This window comes from Monodon monoceros, unplaced genomic scaffold (assembly GCF_005190385.1).
Source record: "Monodon monoceros isolate NGI ecotype Baffin Bay Population unplaced genomic scaffold, NGI_Narwhal_1 Super_Scaffold_21, whole genome shotgun sequence".
Taxonomy (NCBI): Eukaryota; Metazoa; Chordata; class Mammalia; order Artiodactyla; family Monodontidae; genus Monodon; species Monodon monoceros.
Genome location: NW_021703778.1, coordinates 49786311 through 49812121, shown reverse-complemented (window position 1 = coordinate 49812121; position 25811 = coordinate 49786311). Strand labels below are relative to the sequence as shown.

Here is a 25811-nt window from a genome sequence, read left to right as displayed (position 1 = left end):
GAGGGAGGGAGGGAGGAAGGAAAGAAAGAATGATCTTGGATTACTATAGTCTCAAAATTGCTATGAGAAGCAAAACCTGACAGGTAACAAGCATAATCCACACTCTGCTGTAAGATGAATTGGGGGAGGGGGGGGCGCAGAAACCTGGCCAACCCTTGCAAGTCTCTTAATTACATATAGAAATGACCTCCAAATGCTCCACCTTCTGTCCAGCCACCACACTGGACTGCCAGTACATTTCTGTCTCTGATGTACAAGGGACCATATAGTCATGCTTCAAAGAGAATATCCTAGGCTGTAAAGCAATCTCTTTTCCTGACCAAGGATAGCACTCACTCAGCTATGATCAATTCCTTTACTAGGACACTTGCATCACTTTCAGATCTATTGGCTAATAGCACAGGGAGGTACTTCCTGGGTAGGGATAGTGAGATTTGAATGATTTTTAGATAGACATGTAGTTATTTTCAAGAATACAGACTTATAAAAATCCCATCAGTTTAAGAGAAGGCACGATATTCACTTAATTCCTGGAGAAATGTAGAAGAGCCTCATTAGGAGCAAACAATAGTTGGTGGAAACCACAAAAATAATAAAATCATAATAAAATGTCCAGGGTTAGGTAAGGATACATTTTAAAACAAGATTCCTTATTTTTAAATAATACAAGTCTATGAAATGAATTTACATCTCAATATTTAATTACATCAGGTTGCATTAGTTAGGAATCCATGTTCATAAATCATTTGAATAAAAATGTTTTGATTTCTCCTGAAGCAATGTATCGTGTTTAAGATGAACATGTTTGATTTTTCAATTCAGGGAACAGAAACCTAATTTTACTATTAATGGTTTCTAAAATTGGCTTTGAAAGAGATTACAAAATAGGTATATATTTTAGGGAAAACTGTGCAAAGCCTCGTAAGCTGACTGGTATTGAAGGCTTTTTTCTTAGACTGTAAACATTTTAATGCTTAATGTGGAAGAAAAGTGAGAGGTACCTTAAACTAGGCAGACAAGCCAGTGTGAAAGGTTTTAGTGAGTGTTGAGTACATTGACTAAAAGATGTTTAATGCAGACCTTGCTTTTCCAGAAAGGAGGGCCAGGTAACAAAGCAGTTCATCATTCTTTTCTATTAACCAAAATGTATCCTCCACTAGCCAGGACTCTTTTGTATTGATCATTTTAAAAAATGTTAAAGTGTGCTCAAAATATATATTTTATTCATTGAAGATGCAACATTTCATTCATCTACACAATGTTATGTAATTGAAGATTTTGGTATGATAACAATTGGGCATTCTGAAGAACACTGATAGGGTAATCCACTTTAAATGGACCCCCCCCCCCTTGTACTATATCATAAGAAGGCCTATGCCCAACAGGGTATCCTGTTTTTTAAAATTTACCATTAACCACATATCAGATTACTGATGTAAACTTACCTGAACAAACTGTATTTTCCAAATAACTCACTTTTTTGGGCATTATTATAATTGCATGAATTATTTCTCTACCTAGTATAACCATTGCTCAAGAAAACATATATATAGTAACTTTAGAATTTTCTGCAAAGCTCTGGACACAATTAAATATTTAGACTGTAGGCAAATCTTCTCCAGTCTACAACACTTCTTTATAATATCAAAAGACATCAGTGAATCCAGTACAAAATTTTTATAATGAACAGCACCAAAGAAGCCAAATTATAAGTTTCATTTCTCATCAATTAAGCTGGGTGCTGCATCAAGGATTAAGGCTGAGACCACCCAAAGGTTGTCTGCCTAGCCCACTGCTGGTGTTCAACACACATTGCTTGTACAGAGGCTGTTTGGATTGTAAGTGTCTTTGTAAAATTTCAAACAAGTTAAAAGTATTACACATCCTTATCTCAACAGAATCCTGAATATCAGGTTAGCAAATTTCATAGTTCCATTTTAAGACATATGACTGTAGAGGGTAAAGTAGAAAGATGTTGAAACATATTACTGTCACTTAAATGATAGGTAGCAGCCACATAGGCCTGAACCACATTTGTGAAATTTCATGCCACATTTTTCACCTCCCAATTTATATACATGGAGGGGTTACACTAAAACTTCAATTATTCCAAAGGATGAAAGAAGTGTTACATTTTGATATAGATCTTCAGTTTCTATTATACCATAAGCCTTTGAAATATTAAGGCTGAAGAGGCCAAGTTATGAAAGGGACAAGAGGAAGTAAGAACAGTGGAAATACAGCTGATAATGTTCTGCCTTCACCATTCTATGTGGATAGTCTGCTTTCCAGGCAGCAGGTGGTGTGACTGTGAAAAGATCACACATTTGTCAGTAACTATGTAGGATTTTTAGCACTGTTAGAGCCTAGCATTACAGATTTAGGGCAGCTAATAAAATTCCATAAACCAAATTTTTGACAAGTCTGAAATTTTTTGAAAATAATTTTCCTACCAAGTAAAATTTCTTGGTTCCCTTTTAGTCCCGTCTCAGAGAAAACTATGTATAATTAAACTTTTTTAAAAAAGTAAAAATAAGAATCACTTCACAGCAACCAGATGAACATCTGGCAGCAAAGCAATATTAAAATGCCATCCTTTCAAAGGAAGAGCAAGTATGTGAGTCCTCCATTAAGAGCATTATCTTATGTCAGAGCATAATCTCACACTTTCCATTTATGGCCTTTTTGCAAAAGTCCAAGGCTGAATTTGGACCTGCTTTTTCCTGTGTTTTCTCAATGTAATCTGGACAACAGTGTGTCAAGTACATAAGAAACCTAAGGTCAAAATGAAGATGATCTAATGCACCAGGTATTTAAATAAATGTGCACAGGCTGTACTTAGAATCACCTTGCTAAAAACTAGTAGCAGAAGTAGCTGAAGCCTGTTTGTCATATGTAACAAAAATGTTTCAAAGTCAATATAAATTTAACCATAACCCATCTAACAAAAAACACCAGAGATCATATATTAATGTGTTTTTTCTCTCCCTTTCTCAGTAGCCAGAAAATGTTTAAATCTAGAAAGAAAAGGATCAGATCTTTTAAAGCCTCATATGTCCCTCTTCTCATATAAAAAAATCTTATCAGGAAATTAAAAATTCAAAAATTATTTTTCTGTAGTTTTTCAAAATAAGTGTGTATTTCATTTATAATCTACAGTTTTATTTTTAAAATCCCCTCACAAAAGTCTCTTAATATGTTGCAAAACTTTATAAACAAGGTTGTAACTTTCCAGAGGGTGTGTGCCAGGACCCTCATGAAGCCCCTACTGGAGTCTAACTTGGAAGCCAATTCAGGCACCCGCCCCCCTCCCACCCCTCCCCCCCACACTGCTATTCAATACTATTGAGGTCACAGGGTTTACTGAAATTTGTTAAAAACATGGAGGATAACCTCTGGGGAATAATTCTCTGGGGAAAGAAAGAGAGATGAGAAGATTACAGGTACCACTGAAAGTATGTATGTTCAAAAGTTAATTTGGTTATATTATCAAATTACAGTTCTTCAGGGAGCTTAAACTTGCTCTAAATTAGATTTGGGGAGGCACATCAAACTAAACAGTCTGCATAAGAGACTCGCTGACATAAAAGAAAAACACGGAAGACAAAGGGTTCTTAATTTGGGGAAGGATATATTCCAACTTGGGGGAAGGGTGAAGGCATTTCAGCTCTGAAGCTCGATCATGACATTTCCAGAGTCCTGCAGTCCCCAAGCATGACAGGACAGATCGGAAGGGCCTGTTGGGCCTGGCTGGACTCTCCTGTCCCTCTGTCACACTGTGCGATATGCAGGCAACTGCAGTGTCAAGCTGGCAACACTCCTGAGGCTCTTGAGTGTTTATCAACTCAGTAGGTCAAAAGTCTGCAGACACTGGGTGGAGCAGCAGTAAGCCACAAAACTCACAGTTGTCCTCCTGGAAGGGGAAAGAGGGGGAGAAGGACACTGTGAGTTCAAAAGGAAAGTCTCAGAATTCTTTCCATTAGAGATAGTCTTTTCCTTTGTTAAAATAAAGGATTAGGATGGTCAACAGAGTACACAACAGAAATATAAATTCCTTTTAAAATTGAGCACTGGAATCAGGTGAGGTATGTGTGTGCTTATTTTATTAGCAGTTTTCAGATGACGCAACATCCCTATGTTAGCAGCAAAGGAAAAGTAAGCTTTTTCCATATTACAGTCTGAATTCGGCTTACTAGAACCAGTGCAATGACAGAATTTGAAATACGTTATAAAAGTCATGTAATAGAAAAAGTCACCAATTTAGCTAGAACACATATATATCGAAGCTTAAAAAACATAATTTTAATGAATTTATCCTACAAATGTATGCCCACAGATTGCTTATAGAGGTAATTTCAGAATCTGAATCATGTAGTTTGAGGGTCTTCTCCCACACAACAGAGGAATCCCATCTCAGACTCCTGCTTGGCATCTTTCTGCAGCGAGTCATGAGCCCTCTGATCCCAATCTGGGCAGCTCCAGTTGTTGGATGCCTTGTTTTCCCACCAGAAGTGCTATCCTCTGGTGAGGAGAGATTAATCTACTGTTGTTTTCACAGGACCCCCTGTGCTGACTGTTTTCTCTTTTCTCCACCCCTCAACTCAGTCTTTGCCTTTCTCTGTAATCCAAGAAGGTGACCTCTACAGACCCAACCTCCAAAGCTGCCTGATTGCTGGTTTCAGGCTGAATTAGGACAAGGGAGTATATAGCAGGAGGGTAAAGGGCAGGAAGAGAGAAAAGTTGAATATTTTCTTTTTCTTCTTTTTTTATAAAAAGTCTAGTTAATAGAGGTATAGTTACATACAAACATACAATAAAATTCACCCATTTTAAGTGTACAGTTGAATGAGTTTTGAAATATATGCAATTATTTAACTAACACCACCATCAAGATATAAAATACTTCTCATATCCCCAAATGTTCCTTGTGTCCACTTGCAGCCAACCCCCATCCCCTAAACCCCCTGACAAGTCTCTGGCAACCATTGATAATTTTGTTTCTCCGTGGGCTTTATTTTTCCCTGGGCCACCATGATCCTCCAAAAAAGGCTTTGCCATTATTTCATCTTGGATGATCAAAGATCTCAAGGCAAGAGCTAGACCTACTTCTATGGGTTCTCTTGCCTTAGATTTTTGTACTAATCCAGGATTCCCTTACCAACTGGTTCCAGCTAGCTCCCCTGGATGGACCCTCCTGTATGGCTCTAGTTCTCACTAGGCTCCAGTCACACTCAACCAGGCAGTTGACAACTCTGCCTTAGCCTTCACTTCCTGCTTGCACAGAGTCTCACTTCCTGCAAGCAGAGGTGAGAGCTCAGGGCCTTCTTGGGTCTTTTCTGAGCATGCTCACATCCTTTTGCATGCACATGACCTTACATACTCCTAGGAATATGTTAGTGCTTTTCAAAGCCCCCATGGAAACCTTAGTCTATTGTTTGCCCCAACAGTTACCCACTGCCTCAGGCATCTGTGAAGTTAAGCAATTGCCTATAATTGTTTTGACAATTTTTGACAAATACCCTCAGAGCAGAGGCTTTTTGCACTGGTGATCTCTGACTGAGGAAATAAAGACAGGCTTGCAAGTAGGGTTTTTCAGTGAAACACCCTTTGAAGATGCTCCAACTTCCTTCCACCCCTTTCCAGTTGTTGCCCGGCTGCTGGTTTTAACTGTGATGGCAGATTCTTGGTTTTCAAAGTTAAGACTAGAAGATGGGACTATAGGTTAAAATATCACAAAGGTCTCTGTTCTTTTTGAGATTCAGTCACTTTTCTTGAATAAATGCACTCTGGATTGCTGTAAGCCTTTTGTTAATTTCTAGAGTTCTGAAAAATTCAATTCTGACAAGTTTTGCCAGTTTTTTCATTGCTTTTATGGAAAGGTTGACTATTTCTATCCCACTCCATCTCTACATCTCTGACCAGAGCTTTTATTGGGCAGCCCCTCCTGTTGGTTCTAAGTCTCAACAGCCTCCGGATCTTCCTTTGTCCTTCATGCTAAAAGATTAAGAACGGTAAACCTTCCTACTGCTGTAAGTTCCCAGGTACTTTATCATCCTTGTGGGTGCTCTGAACCCTGCCTGAACTTCTGTAAATAGTCATTCTCCATTAATTTCTCTTCAAAATCCCAGCTTCTGTGTGTTTTCCGGCCAGTACCCTGATTGATTTAGTAGGGAGTAGTCTAAGGAAACAGTCCATCAAAGTGGGATTCTGGGATTGGGTTGGTAAGTGCATGAATGACCTCATTACCAGGGAAAAATGGGACATCACTGATTACTCGAAGTTGTGGTATCACAATTACTCAAATTATCACTAAGACTGCCAGTGGAGGGTAAGGCACTGGGAGATCAAGTGCTGTGGCACTTGACTGCTGTGGCATCATGGTGAATTCAAAGATTGTGGAGGGAGATGGCTTCTTTTGACTGCTTTAAAAGATTCCCCCAAATCCCAACCCCCTTCCAAAAAAAAAAAAAAAAAGATAAGCTTAGTGCCTTCTTGAACTCTCAACTCAAGGCATAGGTAGAGAATCAGAAAGTTTCTATGGTGGCTTTAAAGGAATTCTTATTTTATGAAGCTGTGGGAGGGACATGCCTGAGGCCTGAATGTACAGGCTGCAGAATCACATGCCAGGTAAAAGTATACTTATGCTAAGTCTCTTACGCTAAGGTAAAGGTTCTTGTGGGAAGGGGTGAGGACTTCAGAATTGAGATGGAAACCTTTGTGTAGACACAAAGCTAAGGACCTTAAACCTCTAATATCTCTAAACATTTCTTCACATCAGAAACAGCCCTTCTTACTATCTAAGAAAACAAGCATTCACTTGAATAAAAAGATTTCACTGACTTCATCTGGTGTGGTTACCTAAAAAGGAAATTCCTATCTTCTTCAGGCAGGAACAATACTCACTGCCTCTAGGGCCACAGAGAGAGCAAAATCCCAGCATGATTCAGAGAGTTAATTGCAAGGGCTGCTCCTGGGAGAGATTATGTACATGAAGGAGTTGTAGAATCTTGCCAAATTTTATTTGCAGAAATCTGGAGAGTAAGCATGGAAATGGAGTCTAAGTATAATACATTAGCCAGTGAGAATAAGTCTAAGGTTGGATCAGGCCAAGAAGGGTGTTTCACGAGGCCTCAGCGTTTAATGTTAGTATGAGTACCTATAATGGTTAATAGAAGTCTTACTTCAGTAGAGGCCTACAGTCAATGAGACAGAGATGCTAGAACTTCCACTGCACAGTCTAGAGGGAGGAGATCAAAGGCTTAGAGAAATGGGAATGTTGAAGTGGATCCAATGTGGCCTAACCTGCTTAGCCACCACCTGGGAACCTCTGGGAGGGTCAGGAAGACAGTCCCTTCACTAAGACATTAATATATGTATTGGTGAGGGGAAATCAAACTGGAAGTAGCAAGCACACCTGATACTTAATATGACACATGCCTACTAGAGGTGAGAGAGAAAGCCTGCAAAAGCTCAGGTGTCTGCTACATTGGTAAAGTTTCAAACAGAAAAGAAGAGTTACATCCAGAACTGCCCACTTGAAGAAACAGATACACACTTGTGGGTCCCTTTGGATTTTGGAGGCAAAACACATTTTGGGAGCCCCAATCTTCCAAGGTCCTTTCTCTTACAACTAAAACACCCTGGTCATAATACAACAAACAAGCATTGGAAGACTCTGAAAGACATAATGAAGATAGGCAGACTATGACCCTGGGACTTGAGAAGCAACACAGCAATGGTAAACTCCCGAGGCTTCCTTATTGCCTCCCATATACTTCAGATAGGATGCTGTAGGAACTTCCAACCCAGAACCACCAACAGGCAGAGTCAAAAAACCAAAAGAAAAGAAAACAAAACACAACAAAAAAAACAACCCCCCCAAAAAACTCCAAGAAAAGCCTGTTATCCCTATCCAAAGGATCAGGACAGAGAAATCCATCAATTTCTATAGAAAGTAAATAACTAGTTGCTTAGGGCTAGGTATGGGGAAAGAGAGAGGTGATAGATAAAGGGTACAAGGTTTCTCTTAGGGTGAGAAAAACGTTCTAAAATTGTCTGTGGTATTAGTTGCATGTTATCTGTGACTACAGTAAAAACTGCTGATTTGTATACTCTAAATGGGTGAATTGTATGATATGTAAATTGTCTCAATAAAGCTGTTAAAAAATAATAGCACTGAAAGGAGAAATAGATAAACTCACAATTAGAGTGGGAACTTCAACTTCTTTACTCTTAGCAACTGGTAGAACTACCAGACAGAAAATCAGCACAGGTGTAGAAGAACTGAACAACTCAATGAACCAAAGAATCGAATTGACATATACAAAACACTCCACCCAACAGCAACAAAGTACACTTTTTTTTTTTTTCTAAAAGCCCATGGAATATTCACCAGGACAGACTATATTCTGTGCCAAAGAACAAGCCTCACAAATTTGAAAGAATTGAAATTATATACAGAGAACACATCTGGTTTCATCTCTGACATAAAGAGCCTAGAAGTCCTCACTCCTGTTCTTACAACAAGAACAAGCTGAACAAATTGAAAATCAACTTTTCTCCACTCACCAGAGAACTGAGGTCATAGGGCAAACTGCAACTTCAAAATCTGGTGAGAGAGGTACCTCCAGAGTCACAGCTGAGACTTGCTTACCTGGACAGAAGATGCTAGAATTGCTGGAGGCTGAGTGTGGACAAGCCTGAGAGTGAGATACTCCTGAGGCTGCAATGTTAGGGTGACACACACATTCTTAGGTTTTACCTACAGAAACCCTACAGGCTATCATGGTGAAAATCCATAAAAGATCCCCTTGTTGCTCATTCAGGAAGAGAAAAAGAGTAGTCATTATGTAACATGTCCAGAGCATCCTCCATAACAAAGGACAGTTCTCCAGAGAAGGATTACCAGAGCCTTATCCCAGGTGTGGAAGGGCATTCTTCCCACCCCAGCCCCCTTTAGCCTGCCCATCCCACCTAAGAGGGGAAAGCAAACTATGCAAGATGAGAAAAATTTATGAAGGTCACAGCCTAGAAATACAGGCCCACTAAAATAATGATATAATCATAAAATTTAGAACATTTCCCTCCCTCATTTACCACCAGAGTAAATGGCCTCCAGAATAAGGACAGTGGATTATAGATAAAATTGATACACAGAAATCTCTTGCATTCCTATACACTAACAATGAAAGATCAGAAAGAGAAATTAAGGAAACAATCCCATTTACCACTGCATGAAAAAGAATGAAATACCTAGGAATAAACCTACCTAAGGAGGCAAAAGACCTATACTCTGAAAATTGTAAGACACTGATGAAAGAAACTGAAGATGACACAAATAGATGGAAAGATATGCCATGTTCTTGGATTGGAAGAATCAATATTGTCAAAATGACAATTCTATCCAAGGCAGTTTACAGATTCAATGAAATCCCTATCAAATTACCAATGGCATTTTTCACAGAACTAGAACAAAAAATTTTAAAATTTGTATAGAAACACAAAAGACCCCGAATAGCCAAAGGAATCCTGAGAAAGAAAAATGGAGCTCGAGGAATCAGGCTCCCTGACTTCAGATTATAATACAAAGCTACAGTCATCAAAACAGTATGGTACTGGCACAAAAACAGAAATATAGATCAACAGAATAGGACAGAAAACCCAGAAATAAACTCACGCACCTATAGTCAATTAATCTATGACAAAGGAGGCAAGAATATACAATGGAGAAAAGACAGTCTCTTCAATAAGTGGTGCTGGGAAAACTAAACAGCTACATGTAAAAAAAAAAAAAAGAAAAGAAAGAAATTAAAACATTCTCTAACACCCTACACAAAAATAAACTCAAAATGGATTAAAGACCTAAATGTAAGGCCGGATACTATAAAACTCTTAGAAGAAAACAAAGGCAGAACACTCTTTGACATAAATTGCATCAGTATTTTTTGCATCCACCTCCTAAGAGTAATGAAAATAAAAATAAACAAATGGGACCTAATTAAACTTAAAAGCTTTTGCACAGCAAAGGAAACCGTAAACAAAATGAAAAGACTACCCATAGAATGGGACAAAATATCTGCAAACAAAGCAACTGACAAGGGATTAATCTCCAAAATATACAAACAGCTCATACAGCTCTATATCAAAAAACAAATAACCCAATCAAAAATAGGCAGAAGATCTAAATAAACATTTCTCCAAAGAAGACAAACAGATGGCCAAAAAGCACATGAAAAGATGCTCAACATCACTAATTATTGGAGAAATGAAAATCAAAACTACAATGAGGTACCACCTCACACCAGTCAGAAGAGCCATCATCAAAATGTCTACACACAATAAATGCTGGAGAGGGTGTGGAGAAAATGGAACCTTCCTACACTGTTGGTGGGAATGTAAATTGGTGCAACCACTATGGAGAACAGCATGGAGGTTCCTTAAAAAACTAAAAATAGAACTACCATATGATCTAGCAATCCCACTCCTGGGCATATATCTGGAGAAAACCGTAGTTCGAAAAGATATATGGACCCCAGTGTTCATTGCAGCACTGTCTACAATAGCCAAGATATGGAAGCAACCTAAATGTCCATCAACAGAGGAATGGATAAAGAAGATGTACTACATATATACAATGGAATATTACTCAGCCATAAAAAAGAATGAAATAATGCCATTTGTAGCAATATGGATGGACTTAGAGGTTATCATACTAAGTGAAGTAAGTCAGACAGAGAAAGACAAATATCATATGACATCACTTATATGTGGAATCTAAAAGAAATGATACAAATGAACTTGTTTACAAAACAGACTCACAGACATTGAAAACAAACTTATGGTTACCAAAAGGGAAATGTGGTGGGGAGGGATAAATTAGGAATAACAAATACACAGTACTGTATATAAAATAGATAACAAGGATCTACTATATAGCACAAGAAACTACTCAATATTCTGTAATAACCTATATGGGAAAAGAATCTGAAAAAGAATGGAAATATGTATATGTATAAATGAATCACTCTGCTGTACACCTGAAATTAACACAACATTGTAAATCAACCATACTCTAAAATACAATTTTAAAATAAATTAATAAAAATAAAAAAGCAAAATAAATAAAATCCCAGCACTATTAAACCTTGGGTTCATCTTACTGGGCCCACCCAGGGGCCTGCAGGGGGTGCAGTGGGCAGTCCTGAGGGTGCTGGGGGGAAGGGGGCTCACCATGCTCCTAAAGCTCATTTACCAACAGTGCAGCCTGGGCTTGACAGGATATTGAGGTGAGGATCTAGTTTTTAAACTATACAGGAGTACGGAAGAAAAGTCATGAGAAAATAGGAGAGAATGAAGAATGTTATGAGATAAATGCATTCCCATTAAAATTTTGCATTTAAAAACAAAAACAGCTGCAAGATGCGGGCTCTCTGAGGAGTATACAGGGAAGCCCAAAGTTAAGCAAGAAGAATCATAAAAGGACACTAAAGGAATCTGAATTTCAATCTGAAGCCTCTAGTACCTACTACAACAATCATAAAACAGAGCTCAGCTCCTAGCCAGATTAAAATAAAATCTCATGCTAAATGCCCTATTTAGCTCAGTTCTTATTACCCAATATGTCTGTCTTTCAACAAAAAATTACAAGAGATGCCAAAAGGCAAGAAAAAGCACATGCTGAAGAGACAAAGAAAACCTCAGAACCAGACTCAGATATGACAGAGATGTTAGAATTATCATAGGGAATTAAAAAAAAATAGAACAGAAAATCCACAATCTGTGGGACAATTTCTAATGGTGCAAGATATGCATAATTAGAATACTAGAAAGAAAAGGAGATAAAAGAGAAGAAGAGAAGAATTTGAAGTAATAATGGTTAAGGACTTTACAAAATTAATGACAGATCCAGAAACTTAACAACACTAAGCAGGATAAAAATCAAAAACAAAAACACTACACATAAGAAATATTATATTCTATCATTTATATGTGGAATCTAAAATATGACACAAATGAACATATCTATGAAACAGAACAGACTCACAGACATAGAGAACAAATATGTGGCTGCCAAAGGGGAAGAGAGTGGAAGAGGGATGGATTGGGAGTTTGGAGTTAGCAGATGCAAATTAGTAAATATAGAATGGACAAACAACAAGGTCCTACTGCATAGCACAGGGAACTATATTCATAATCCTGTGAAAACCATAATGGAAAAGAATATAGAAAAGAATATATATATATATATATATATATATATATATACACACACACATATATATATATAAAACTGAAAATCACTTTCTGTATAGCAACATTGTAAGTCACCTATACTTCAATGAAAAAAAAAAAAAGAGATATCAAACTGGAGAAAACCAAAGAAAAAGGAAATCTTAGAAAAAAGCCAGAGGAGAAAAAAACGTTACCTATAGAGGAACAAGTATAAGACACAGTAGACTTCTTATTAGAACCATGCAAGCAAGAAGAGAGTGGAGTGAGATATTTAGTGTGCTCAAAGAAAAAGAAATCACTAACCTAGAATTTTATATCCAGTGAAATTATCCTACAAAAGTAAAGGAGTATAAAGAATTTTTCAAACAAACTGAGAACTGAGGGAATTCATTGCCAGCGAACTTGTCCTGCAAGAAAGGTTGAAAGGAGTTCTTCAGGGAGAGGAAAAGGGTATAGATAAAAAATTCAGATCTAGGGCTTCCCTGGTGGCGCAGTGGTTGAGAGTCTGCCTGCCGATGCAGGGGACATGGGTTCGTGCCCCGGTCCAGGAAGATCTCACATGCTGCGGAGCAGCTGGGCCCGTGAGCCATGGCCACTGAGCTCGCGCATCTGGAGCCTGTGCTCCGCAATGGGAGAGGTCACAACGGTGAGAGGCCTGCGTACCGCAAAAGAAAAAAAAAAAAATTCAGATCTAAATAAAACTAGGGATGACATGATACTATATATAGAAAATTCTAAAATCTCCACACACACACAAAATTAGAATAAATGAATTCAGTAAAGTTGCAGGATACAAGATGAATATACAGAAATATGTTGCTTATCGATACTCATAATGGATTATCAGAAAGAGAATTCAAGAAAACAATCTCTTCTACAATTGCATCAAAAAGAATAAAATGCCTAGAAATAAATTTAACCAAGAGGGTGAAAGACTTATACTCTACAAGACATTGATGAAGGAAATTGAAGATGATACATATAAAAGATACCCTCTTTTCCATGATTGGAAGAATTAATACTGTTAAAACGTCCGTACTACCCAAGGCAATCTACAGATTTAATGTTATCCTTATCAAAATACCCAGAACATTTTTCACAGAACTAGAACAAATAATTCTAAAATTTACTTTTTTAATCTATTTTTTTCATTTAATACTTTTCAACTTGAATTTTAGTTTGTCAATAATAATACTGCCATTCCCACCTTGTTTGCTTGTCTTGTTTTGGTGTAATTTAGGTTTTTGTCTTCAAAAGTTTAAGTAATTTTGTCTTAAAGGTATTCTTTCCTCTCTTGCTTTCAACTTCTCTCTCTCTCTCTCCCTCTCTCTGCCTTAACACAACTTAAGACATAAGAATCTCTTTTGAGGAATTGAATCCATTCATATTTATACAGTAGGTCCTTACTAGTTATCTGTTTTATATATAGTAGGATATATATGTCAATTCCAATCTCCCAATTTATCCCTCCCCCCTTACCCCCTGGTAACCATAAGTTTGTTTTCTACATCTGTGACTCTACTTCTGTTTTGTAAATAAGTTCACTTGTGCCCTTTTTTTAGATTCCACATATAAGTGAAATATGATATTTGTCTTTCTCTGTCTGACTTACTTCACTCAGTATGACCACAAAAGACCCTGAACTGCCAAAACAATCTTGAGAAAAAAGAACAAAGCTGGATGCTTCCTGACTTCAAACTATACTATAAAACTACAGTCATCAAAACAGTATGGTATTGGCACGAAAACAGACACATAGATCAATGGAACAGAATAGAAAGCCCAGATATAAACCCATGCACTTATGGTCAACTAATCTATGACAAAGGAGGCAAGAGTATGCAATGGAGAAAAGACAGTCTCTTCAGTAAGTGGTGCTGGAAAAACTGACAGCTACATGTAAAGGAATGAGATTAGAACATTTCCTCACCCCATATACAGAAATAAACTCAAAATGGATTAAAGATCTAAATTTAAGACTGGAAACCATAAAACTCCTAGAAGAAAACATAGGCAGAACACTTTTGACATAAATTGTAGCAACATTTTTTTTGGATCTGTCTCTTAAGGCAAAGGAAACAAAAGCAAAAATAAACATATGGGACCTACTTAAACTTAAAAGCTTTTGCACAGCAAATGAAACTATCAACATAATGAAAAGACAACCTACTGAATTGGAGAAAATATTTGCTAATGATATGACCAATAAGGGGTTAATACCCAAAATATATAAACAGCTCACACAACTCAGTATCAAAAAGAAACAAACAACAAAAACAAAAACCAAACAACCTGATTAAACAATGGGCAGAATACATGAATGGGCAGTTTTCAAAAGAAGATATACAGATGGTTAATAGGCACATGAAAAGATGTTCAACATTGCTAATCATCAGAGAAATGCAAATCAAAACCAAAATGAGATACCACCTCACATCTGTCAGAACAGCTATCATCGAAACGCCTACAAATAACAAATGTTGGCAAGGATGTGGAGAAAAGGGAACCCTAGCACACTTCTGGTGGGAATGTAAATTGGTGCAGCCACTACAGAAAACAGTATGGAGGTTCCTCAAAAAACTAAAAATAGATCTACCATATGATCCAGCAATTCCACTCCTGGGTATACAACCAAAGAAAACAAGAAAAGATACATACACCCCAATGTTTATAGCAGCATTATTTATAATAGCTAAGATACAGAATGGAATATAATTCAGCCATAAAAAATAATGAAATTCTGCCATTTGCAGCAACATGGATGGACCTGGAGAATATTATGTTAAGTGAAATTAGTCAGACAGAGAAAGACAAATACTGCGTGTTATCGCATATATGTGGAATCTAAAGAATAAAACAAAGAATATATATAACAAAACAGAAACAGATTCATAAATATAGAGATCAAACTAGTTATTACCAGTGAGAGGGAAAGGGGAAGGGGTAAGATAGACACAGGGGATTAAGAGGCATAAACTACTATGTATAAAATAAATAAGCTATAAGGATATATTGTACAGTACAGGGAATATAGCCAGTATTTATAATAACTTTAAATGGAGTATAATCTATAAAAAATTGAATCACTGTGTTGTACACCTGAAATTAATGTAGTATTGTAAATCAACTATACGTCAATAAAAATTTTAAAAATAAAAACATTCTTCCGAATAAAATGAATAAATAAATAAATAGGAAGGTTGTTGAAGGAATAAAGTTAAATAAAATCTTTTATTTTTATAGTTTTCAATTGATCTAAAAATTAACTTGTTTCACGTAATAAGGGTAACAATGTAGCATGATTACAACAGATGAATAGTGAAATGAATGACAGCAAAGGTATAAAAGGATTATAGGTATAAAAGGTATCAAAGGTATAAAAACTTCAACAATGAAAATAAAAATACAACATATCAAAAATTTTGAGACATAGTAAAGCAGTGCTGACAGAGAAATTAATAGCTTTAAATGCTTAAGTTAGAAAATAGGAAAGGTCTTAAATCAATACTCTAAGTTTCTACCCTAACCTCCCCCTCCAAAAAAAAAAAAAAAAAAAAAGAGCAAAATAAATCCAAAGCTAGTAGGAGGAAGTAAAGAAGAGAAACCAATGAAATTAAAACCTTCACTAGGATTAACAAGATCAATAAAATTGATAAATCTCTAGCAAGACTGACAAAGATTAAAAAAAGGAAAACACAAATTAATATAAGAAATGAAACAGGTGATATTAATACATATTCTGCAGTCATTAAAAAGATATAAGGGAATACCTTAAACAACTTCACACTAATAAATTTGCCAACTGAGAACAGACGAATCCCTTGAAAACCACAAACTACCAAAACTCAACCAAGATAAAATAGCCCACCTGAATAGTCCTATAACTATTAAAGAAATTGAGTCTGTAATTAAAAACGAGAAATTTCCAGGTCCACCCATATTGTTTCACTGGATAATTCTATCAAACACTTAAAGAAGTACTAAGAGGAATTTTTACACTGTCTCTTTCAGAAAAATAGGAGAGGAGGAACACTTCCCAGCTCATTTTATGTGGCCAGTATTACTCCGACTCTAAAACCAGGCAAAGAGTACAAAACCAGAAAACTACAGACCAATATCTCTCATGAACAGAGATATAAAAATCCTCAAGAAAGTATTAACAAATTAAATACAGAAATGTATTATAAAAAGAACTATACACTCCAATCAAGTGGGAGTTATTCTGGGTATGTAAAGCTGGTTCAATATTTGAAAATCAATGTCATCCAATACATCAACAGGTTAACAAAAAAAAATTAGTATGATATCAATGAACTCAAAAAGTATTTAACCAAAGACAACATCCATTCATGATTAAAAAAAAAAAACTCTCAGCAAACCAGGAATAAAGGGGATCGTTCTCAATTTGATAAATATTTGATAAAACCTACTGCTTACATCATACAAAATGTCCATACAAAATGGACAGTGATGTCCATTTTCACCACCTTAGTCAATAGAGCAAGAAAAAGAAATAAAAGGCATACAGACTGGAAAGGAAGAAATAAAAACTATTCCTACTTTCAGATGACATGTCTACATGGAAAATGCCAAGGAATCTATAAAAAATACTCCTAGACTCTTAAGCAAATTCAGCAAGGTTGCAAGCAATCAGATCAAAATATAAAAATTAATCATATTTCCGTATACTAACAATAAACACATGGAAATTGAATTTTTAAAATATAATATCATTTATAATCACACAAAGAAAGTGACATACTTGGGTATAAACTTAAAACATTTAAGGATGCTTAAAATTATTAAATGCTGATGAAAGAAATAAAAGAATACCTAAATAAATGGAGAGACATACTGTGTTCATGCACTGGAAGACTCAGAAATAGTAAAGATGTCAATTCTCTCCAAACTAATCTATAGATTAAATGCAATTCTTATCAAAATCCAGCACAAAATCCAGCTTATCTTTGTTCTTTGGAAACAAAGATAAGCTTATTCTAAAACTTCTACAGAAAAGCAAAGACCTTAGAATAGTTAAGACAATCTTGAAAGAGAAGATTAAAGTGAAAGTATCACTTCACCTGCTATTAAGGCCTACTATATAACTACAGTAATCAAGACAGTTTGGTACTGACTGAGAGAAAGACACAGATCAATGAAATTGAAGAGAACATAAGAGAATATCTTCATGACCTTGGCAGTAGGTAAAGATTTCTTAGGACACAAAAAGCACTAGCTATAAAATTAAAATGGATAAACTTGACTTGATCAAAATTAAAACTTTCTACTTTGCAAATTATACTCGTAAGAAAATGAAAAGGCAGGCATCAATTTTGAGATTTTTCTTAACTCAGGAAGTTATGTGAATTTTAAGTTATTAGATACTTTGTATTACCTTACTTTAAAAAAAAAAAACTAAAGTTGGTTAGAACCCTAGTTCAGATAATTTGCTACACCAGAATATATATGGTTGTATAAATAACAACTGAAATGAAACTCAGGCACAAAATGATCTTAAAAGGCAAGTGCAATTTTGAGGATCAGCTACCTAAACTTATTTCTTCCTGTTTTTTTAAAAGGTAATTATGTTAACTGAAAAATCATTCATAGAAGTGATGCACTTCATACCACAGCCATTTAATTAAAAATTAAGGTTCTAAGCAAAAAAATCCAATTCCATAAAGATATGGGATTGTTATTCACTGATGCATACTGCTCACTGGATCATCATTAACTCCTTATGATGCTCAAGGGGGTAGGGTGGGTAACATGGAGGTGTCATATTTGTGCTACAAAGAAATCCCAAGCCTGTGTATTTATTTATTTAAAAAAAACTTTTTATTTTATATTGGAGTATAGTTGATTAACAATGTTGTGTTACTTTCAGGTGTACAGCAGTGATTCAGTTATACATATACATGTATCTATTCTTTCTCAAATTCCTTCCTGTATCTATTCTTTTTCAAATTCTTTTCCCATTTAGGTTGTTACATAATGTTGAGCAGAGTTCCCTGTGCTTTACAACAGGTCCCTGTTGGTTACCCATTTTAAATATAGCAGTGTGTACATGTCAATCCCAAACTCCCTAACTATCCCCTCCCCAGTGGTAACCATAAGTTCCTTCTCTAAGTCTGTTTGTGTTTTGTATATAAGTTCATTTGTATCATTTCTTTTCAGATTCTACACATAAGCGATATAATACAATATTTCTCTTTCTCTGTCTGACTTACTTCACTCAGTATGACAATCTCTAGGTCCATCCGTGTTGCTGCAAATGGCATTATTTCATTCTTTTCAATGGCTGAGTAATATGTGTACTTATTTACTTTTGGGAAACTCATCTAAGAGCATACTGTATCTGCTTGCTTCATTAATGATCTAAGTTGTTACAAGTACGTCAACAAGTCTACTGCCTTAACAGTGCATTTGTGTTGGTTAGGTCCTTTAAAAAAATTACAGAACTGTGGAACCAGAGACATGATAGTTTCAGGGGAGAAACTTTTAGCTAAGCAATAAACTCTAGAATTAGGAAACAGATGCTGATAAATTCTACAAAGAACATCAGACATGACATTTGTTGCTTTAGAATCTCTGAGCATACTTATAGGCAAGGCAGAAGAAAGAGCATTTCAGCTTAGTTTTAAAATAAATACCATTATTTTTAAGAAAAAAATCACAATGTTGTTGCATATATTGGAGCCCACAAAAATCATAAGAAATGTGGTGTTTTCTTTATAAACCTATTTTCTGATTAGAAACAAAAAGCATATCCTTGACTCATACAGAAATTCAAGCCAGAAGAAAAATAATATTAGAAAGAATCGATCAGATGAAATCCCAAGCCTGTGAACATATTACCATGTAAGAGAATTATGTGAGAATCATCTAATAACATATGGTATTTCTTGTTACATTTATGGTTAATGACTGTCTCTCATGGGAAGATTCTGTGTGCAGAACCAAAGACTTAAATATACACATGCTTCTCTACTAGATCTGCCCATGCCCTAGAACTTTACGGGTGAGATATGTATGGGAAAAGAAGTATCAGGTGGTTTGGTCATAACTGAACCCCTAATACCTAGTAGAGAGTTTGGCACCCAGCAGATGGTCAGTACATGATTGTTTAGTGATACAATGAGAAAGAAAAAGTTAAGAACAATTTACTTAAATTTGTTGAGGAGTATTTTACCCGTGCAAAATTGCATAAGTTACCTTAAGTTGGTGCCAACAAATAGGCTTCTGCTGAAAGAAAAAAAAACAAACCCAAACGTAAGTAAGCAATTAATGTCAGTATTACTGATGTCAACTGGCTTCACAGAAGAAAGTAATACCAACACAACTAGGGCACCTACCAGGCACTGGTGGGGGACCATGGACACCTAAGGGGACAGGAGGGACCCTCAGTGACTGGCTTGTGGGATCTTGATTCCCAGGCTGGAGGTCAGGCCTGAGCTCCTGTGGTGAGAGCTCCGAGTCCAAACTTCTGGACTAACAGAGAACCTTAGATCCTAGGGAATATCAATCAGAGTGAGGCCTCCCAGAGATCCTCATCTCAGCACCAAGACCTAGCTCTATCCAACTGCCTGCAAACGCCAGTGCTGGAGGTATCAGGCCAAACAACAAGTAAGACAGGAATACAGCACCACCCATCCAAAAAAAAAAAAAAAATGAAATGACAAAAAAATTTGTTACAGACGAAGGAGCAAGGTAAAAACCTACAAGACCAATTAAATGAAGACGAAATACACAACCTACCTGAAAAAGAATTCAGAGTAATGATAGTAAAGATGATCCAAAATCTTGGAAACAGAATGGAGAAAATACAAGAAACATTTAATGAGGATCTAGAAGAACTAAAAAGCAAACAAATAGTGATGAACAACACAATCACTGAAATTAAAAATACTCTAGAAGGAATCAATAACAGAATAACTGAGACACAACAACGGATAAGTGAGCTGGAATATAAAATGGTGGAAATAGCTGCCAGGGAGAAGAATAAAGAAAAAAGAATGAAAAGAATTGAGGACAGTCTCAGAGACCTCTGGGAGAATGTTAAACACACCAACATTCGAATTATAGAGGTCCCAGAAGAAGAAGAGAAAAAGAAAGGGTCTGAGAAAATATTTGAAGAGATTATGTTCAAAAGCTTGCCTAATATGGGAAAGGAAAGAGTCAATCAAGTCCAGGAAGTACAGAGAGTATCATACAGGATAAACCCAAAGAGAAACATGCTGAGACACATATTAATCAACCTATCAAAAATTACATACAAAGAAAACATATTGAAAGCAGCAAGGGTAAAGCAACAAATAACATACAAGAGAATCTCCATAAGGTTAACATCACATTTTTCAGCAGAAACTCTGCAAGCCAGAACAGAGTGGCAGAACATATTTAAAGTGATGAAAGGGAAAAACCTACAACCAAGATTACTCTACCCAGCAAGGATCTCATTCAGATTCAACAGAGAAATTAAAACCTTTACAGACAAGCAAAAGCTAAGAGAATTCAGCACCACCAAACCAGCTTTACAACAAATGCTAAAGGAACTTCTCTATGCAAGAAACACAAGAGAAGAAAAAGACCTACGATAACAAACCCAAAACCATTAAGAAAATGGGAATAGGAACATAAATATCAATAATTACCTTAAATGTAAATGGACTAAATGCTCCCACCAAAAGACACAGATTGGCTGAATAGATACAAAAACAAGACCCATACATATGCTATGTACAAGAGACCCACTTCAGACCTAGGGGCACATACAGACTGAAAGTGAGGGGAAAAAGATATTCCATGCAAATGGAAATCAAAAGAAAGCTGGAGTAGCAATTCTCATATTAGACAAAATAGAGTTTAAAATAAAAAATATTACTAGAGACAAAGAAGGACACTACATAATGATCAAGGGATCAATCCAAGAAGATATAACAACTGTAAATATTTATGAACCTGACATAGGAGCACCTCAATACAAATGCTAACAGCCATAAAAGGGGAAATTGACACTAACACAATAATGGTGGTAGGGGACTTTAACACCCCACTTTCACCAATGGACAGATCATCCAAAATGAAAATAAATAAGGAAACACAGCTTTAAATGACACATTAAACAAGATGGACTGAATTGATAATTATAAGGCATTCCATCCAAAACCAAAAGAATACACTTTTTTCTCAAGTGCTCATGGAACGTTCTCCAGGATAGACCATATATTGAGTCACAAATCAAGCCTTGGTAAATTTAAGAATATTGAAATCATATCAACTATCTTTTTGAACACAATGCTATGAGACTAGATATCAAGTACAGGAAAAGAAAAACTAAAAAATACAAACATGTGGAGGTTAAACAATACACTACTAAATAACCAAGAGATCACTGAAGAAATCAAAGAGAAAATCAAAAAATACCTAGAAACAAATGACAATGAAACCACGACGACCGAAAACCTATGGGATGCAGCAAAAGCAGTTCCAAGAGGGAAGTTTATAGCAATGTAATCCTACCTCAAGAAACAAGAAAAATCTCAAATAACCTAACCTTACAGTTAGTGAAAGAAGAACAAAAAAAACAGAAAGCTAGCAGAAGAAAAGAAATCATAAAGATCAGATGAGAAATAACTGAAAAATAATGAAAGAAACAATAGCAAAGATCAATAAAACTAAAAGCTGGTTCTTTGAGAAGATAAATAAAATTGATAAACCATTAGCCAGACTCATCAAGAAAAAAAGGGAGAAGACTCAAATCAATAGAATTAAAAATGAGAAAGGAGAAGTAACAAGTGACACTGCAGAAATACAAAGAATCATGAGAGATTACTACAAGCAACTATGCCAATAAAATGAACAACCTGGAAGAAATGGACAAATTTTAGAAAAGCACAATCTTCTGAGACTGACCCAGGAGGAAATAGGAAATATAAACAGACGAATCCAAGCATTGAAATTGAAACTGTGATTAAAAAACTTCCAACAAACAAAAGCCCAGGACCAGATGGCTTCTCAGGTGAATTCTATCAAACATTTAGAGAAGAGCTAACACCTATCCTTCTCAAACTCTTCCAAAATATAGCAGAGGGAGGAACACACCCAAACTCATTCTACGAGGCCACAATCACCCTGATCCCAAAACCAGACAAAGATGTCACAAACAAAGAAAACTACAGGCCAATATCTCTGATAAACATAGATGCAAAAATCCTCAAGAAAGTACTAGAAAACAGAATCCAACAGCACATTAAAAGGATTATACACCATGATCAAATGGGGTTTATACCAGGAATGCAAGGGTTCTTCAATATATGCAAATCAATAAATGTGATACACCATATCAACAAATTGAAGGATAAAAACCATACGATAATCTCAAGAGATGCAGAAAAAGCTTTTGACAAAATTCAACACCCACTTATGATAAAAACTCTCCAGAAAGTAGGCGTAGAGGGAACCTACCTCAACATAAGAAAGGCCATATATGACAAATCCACAGCCAACATCATTCTCAATGGTGAAAAACTGAAAGCATTTCCACTAAGATCAGGAACAAGAGAAGGTTGCCCACTTCCAAGTTTTGGAAGTTTCAGCCACAGCAATCAAAGAAGAAAAAGAAATAAAAGGAATCCAAGTTGGAAAAGAAGAAATAAAACTGTCAGTTTGCAGATGACATGATACTATACATAGAGAATCCTAAAGATGCTACCAGAAAACTACTAGAGCTAATCGGTAAATTTGGTAGAGTAGCAGGATACAAAATTAATGCATAGAAATCTATTGCATTCCTATACACTAATGATGAAAAATCTGAAAGAGACATTAAGGAAATACTCCCATTTACCATTGCAACAAAAAGAATAAAATACCTAGGAATAAACCTACCTAAGGAGCCAAAAAACTGTATGCAGAAAACTATAAGACACTGATGAAAGAAATTAAAGATGATACAAACAGATGGAGAGATATACTATGTTCTTGGATTGGAAGAATCAACATTGTGAAAATGACTCTACTACCCAAAGCAATCTACAGATTCAATGCAATCCCTGTCAAACTACCAATTGTATTTTTCACAGAATTAGAACAAAAAATTTCACAATTTGTATGGAAACACAAAAGACCCCAAATAGGCAAAACAATCTTGAGAAAGAAAAAAGGAGCTGGAGGAATCAGGTTCCCAGAATTCAGACTATACTACAAAGCTACAGTAATCAAGACAGTATGGTACTGGCACAAAAACGGAAATATAGATCAATGGAACAGGATAGAAAGCCCAGAGATAAACCTGCGCACATATGGTCACCTTATCCTTGATAAAGGAGGCAAGAGTGTACAATGGAGAAAAGACAGCCTCTTCAATAAGTGGTGCTGGGAAAACTGGACAGCTACATGTAAAAGAATGAAATTAGAACACTTCCTAACGCCATACACAAAAACAAACTCAAAATGGATTGAAGACCTAAATTAAGACCAAACAATATAAAACTCTTAGAGGAAAACATAGGCAGAACACTCTATGACATAAATCACAGCAAGATCCTTTTTGACCCACCTCCTAGAGAAATGGAAATAAGAAAAAATAAACAAATAGGACCTAATGAAACTTAAAAGCTTTTTCACAGCAAAGGAAACCATAAACAAGATGAAAAGACAACCCTCAGAATGCGAGAAAATATTTGCAAATGAATCAACTGACAAAGGATTAATCTCCAAAATATACAAGTAGCTCATGTAGCTCAATATCAAGAAAACAAACAACCTAATCCAAAAATGGGTAGAAGACCTAAGTAGACATTTCTCCAAAGAAGATATACAGATTGCTAACAAACACATGAAAAGATGCTCAACATCACTAATTATGAGAGAAATGCAAATCAAATCTACAATGAGGTATCACCTCATACCGGTCAGAATGGCCATCATCAAAAAATTTACAAACAATAAAAGCTGGAAAGGGTGTGGAGAAAAGGGAACCCCCTTGCACTGTTGGTGGGATTGTAAATTGGTACAGCCACTATGGAGAACAGTATGGAGGTTTCTTAAAAAACTAAAAATAGAACTACCATATGACCCAGCAATCCCACTACTGGGCATATACCCTGAGAAAACCATAATTCAAAAAGAGTCATGTACCACAATATTCACTGCAGCACTATTTACAATAGCCAGGACATGGAAGCAATCTAAGTGTCTATCGACAGATGAATGGATAAAGAAGATGTGGCACATATATACAATGGAATATTACTCAGCCATAAAAAGAAACGAAATTCAGTTATTTGTAGTGAGGTGGATGGACCTAGAGACTGTCATACGTAGTGAAGTAAGTCAGAAAGAGAAAAACAAATACCGTATGCTAACACATATATATGGAATATAAAAAAAACCCAAATGGTTCTAATGAACCTAGGGGCAAGACAGGAATAAAGACACAGACATAAAGAATGGACTTGGGCTTCCCTGGTGGTGCAGTGGTTGAGAGTCCGCCTGCCGATGCAGGGGACACGGGTTCGTGCCCTGGTCCGGGAGGATCCCACATGCCGCGGAGCGGCTGGGCCCGTGAGCCATGGCCGCTGAGCCTGTGCGTCCGGAGCCTGTGCTCCGCAATGGGAGAGGCCACAACAGTGGGAGGCCCGCGTACCGAAAAAAAAGAAAAAGAAAAGAATCGACTTGAGGACACAGGGAGGGGGAAGGGTAAGCTGGGACGAAGTAAGAGAGTCACATTGACATATATACACTACCAAATGTAAAATAGCTAGTGGGAAGCAGCTGCATGCACAAGAAGATCAGCTCAGTGCTTTGCGACCACCTAGTGGGGTGGGAAAAGGAGGGTGGGAGGGAGACACAAGAGGGAGGAGATATGGGGATATACGTATGCATATAGATGATTCACTTTGTTATACAGCAGAAACTAACACAACACTGTAAAGCAATTATACTCCAATAAAGATGTTAAAAAAAAAGTAAATGAAAGTAATACCCACAAAAAGCAAGTGTAAGGAAATGTGAAACATTTCACAAGTGATAAGTGATTTAACGATATAAGTGTTAGATAGAAGATATTATTTTAAAATAAACTACTAGTGAGTGGGAGGAAGGAATATTAAGCTGTTGTAACAGACAAAGGGAAGTAATAAGACAGAGACAGTTCTGCACGCCCTGTAACAAATGGGTCTCTATTGCAAGGCACAACAGTTACCCAGACATCTGGTCCTCTCATGTAATTACTCTGGCTTAAAAGACCATGGAGAATTCCTGAAAGAACCAAGCTCTGTAAATCTGAGCTTCAAAGCAGCCGACTGAAGCCATGCTGTCATCACTACCACAGTGCCCTGCTCACAGTAGACGCTCAATGCATGTCTGCTAACTGAGTGGATAAATCAGTAAATGAGTGGATGCATTATTCTGAGCTATTTGGAAATAACTCCAATGGCTTTTTAAAAATGGAAATAGAAAAAAAAAATCCTAAAATTCATATGGTCCCACAAAAGATCCTGAATAGTCCAACAAATCTTGAGAAAAAAGAACAAAGCTGAAGGCATCATGTTTCCTGATTTCAAAATATACCACAA

General features: G+C 36.3%; 1 protein-coding gene across 6 annotated transcripts in view; it reads right to left on the bottom strand.

The window, feature by feature from the left end:
- Positions 1–3358: 3358 nt before the first annotated feature.
- The window catches only part of LRRC28 (leucine rich repeat containing 28), a 190309-nt gene continuing 167856 nt past the window's right edge, over positions 3359–25811 (bottom strand). For 3 of the 6 annotated variants that reach the window (XR_003795906.1, XR_003795905.1, XR_003795907.1), the window contains 3 exons: positions 19447–19476; positions 12535–12886; positions 3359–3913 (listed from right to left, as the gene is read on the bottom strand). Coding sequence is in view for 2 of the 6 variants with exons in the window: in XM_029237829.1 (XP_029093662.1) it covers positions 3841–3913; positions 19447–19476 (103 nt within the window). In the remaining 4 variants the exon portion in view is untranslated. The remainder of the gene's footprint in view (positions 3914–12534; positions 12887–19446; positions 19477–25811) is intronic. The other 3 variants (XR_003795908.1, XM_029237829.1, XM_029237828.1) reach the window with 3 other exon arrangements.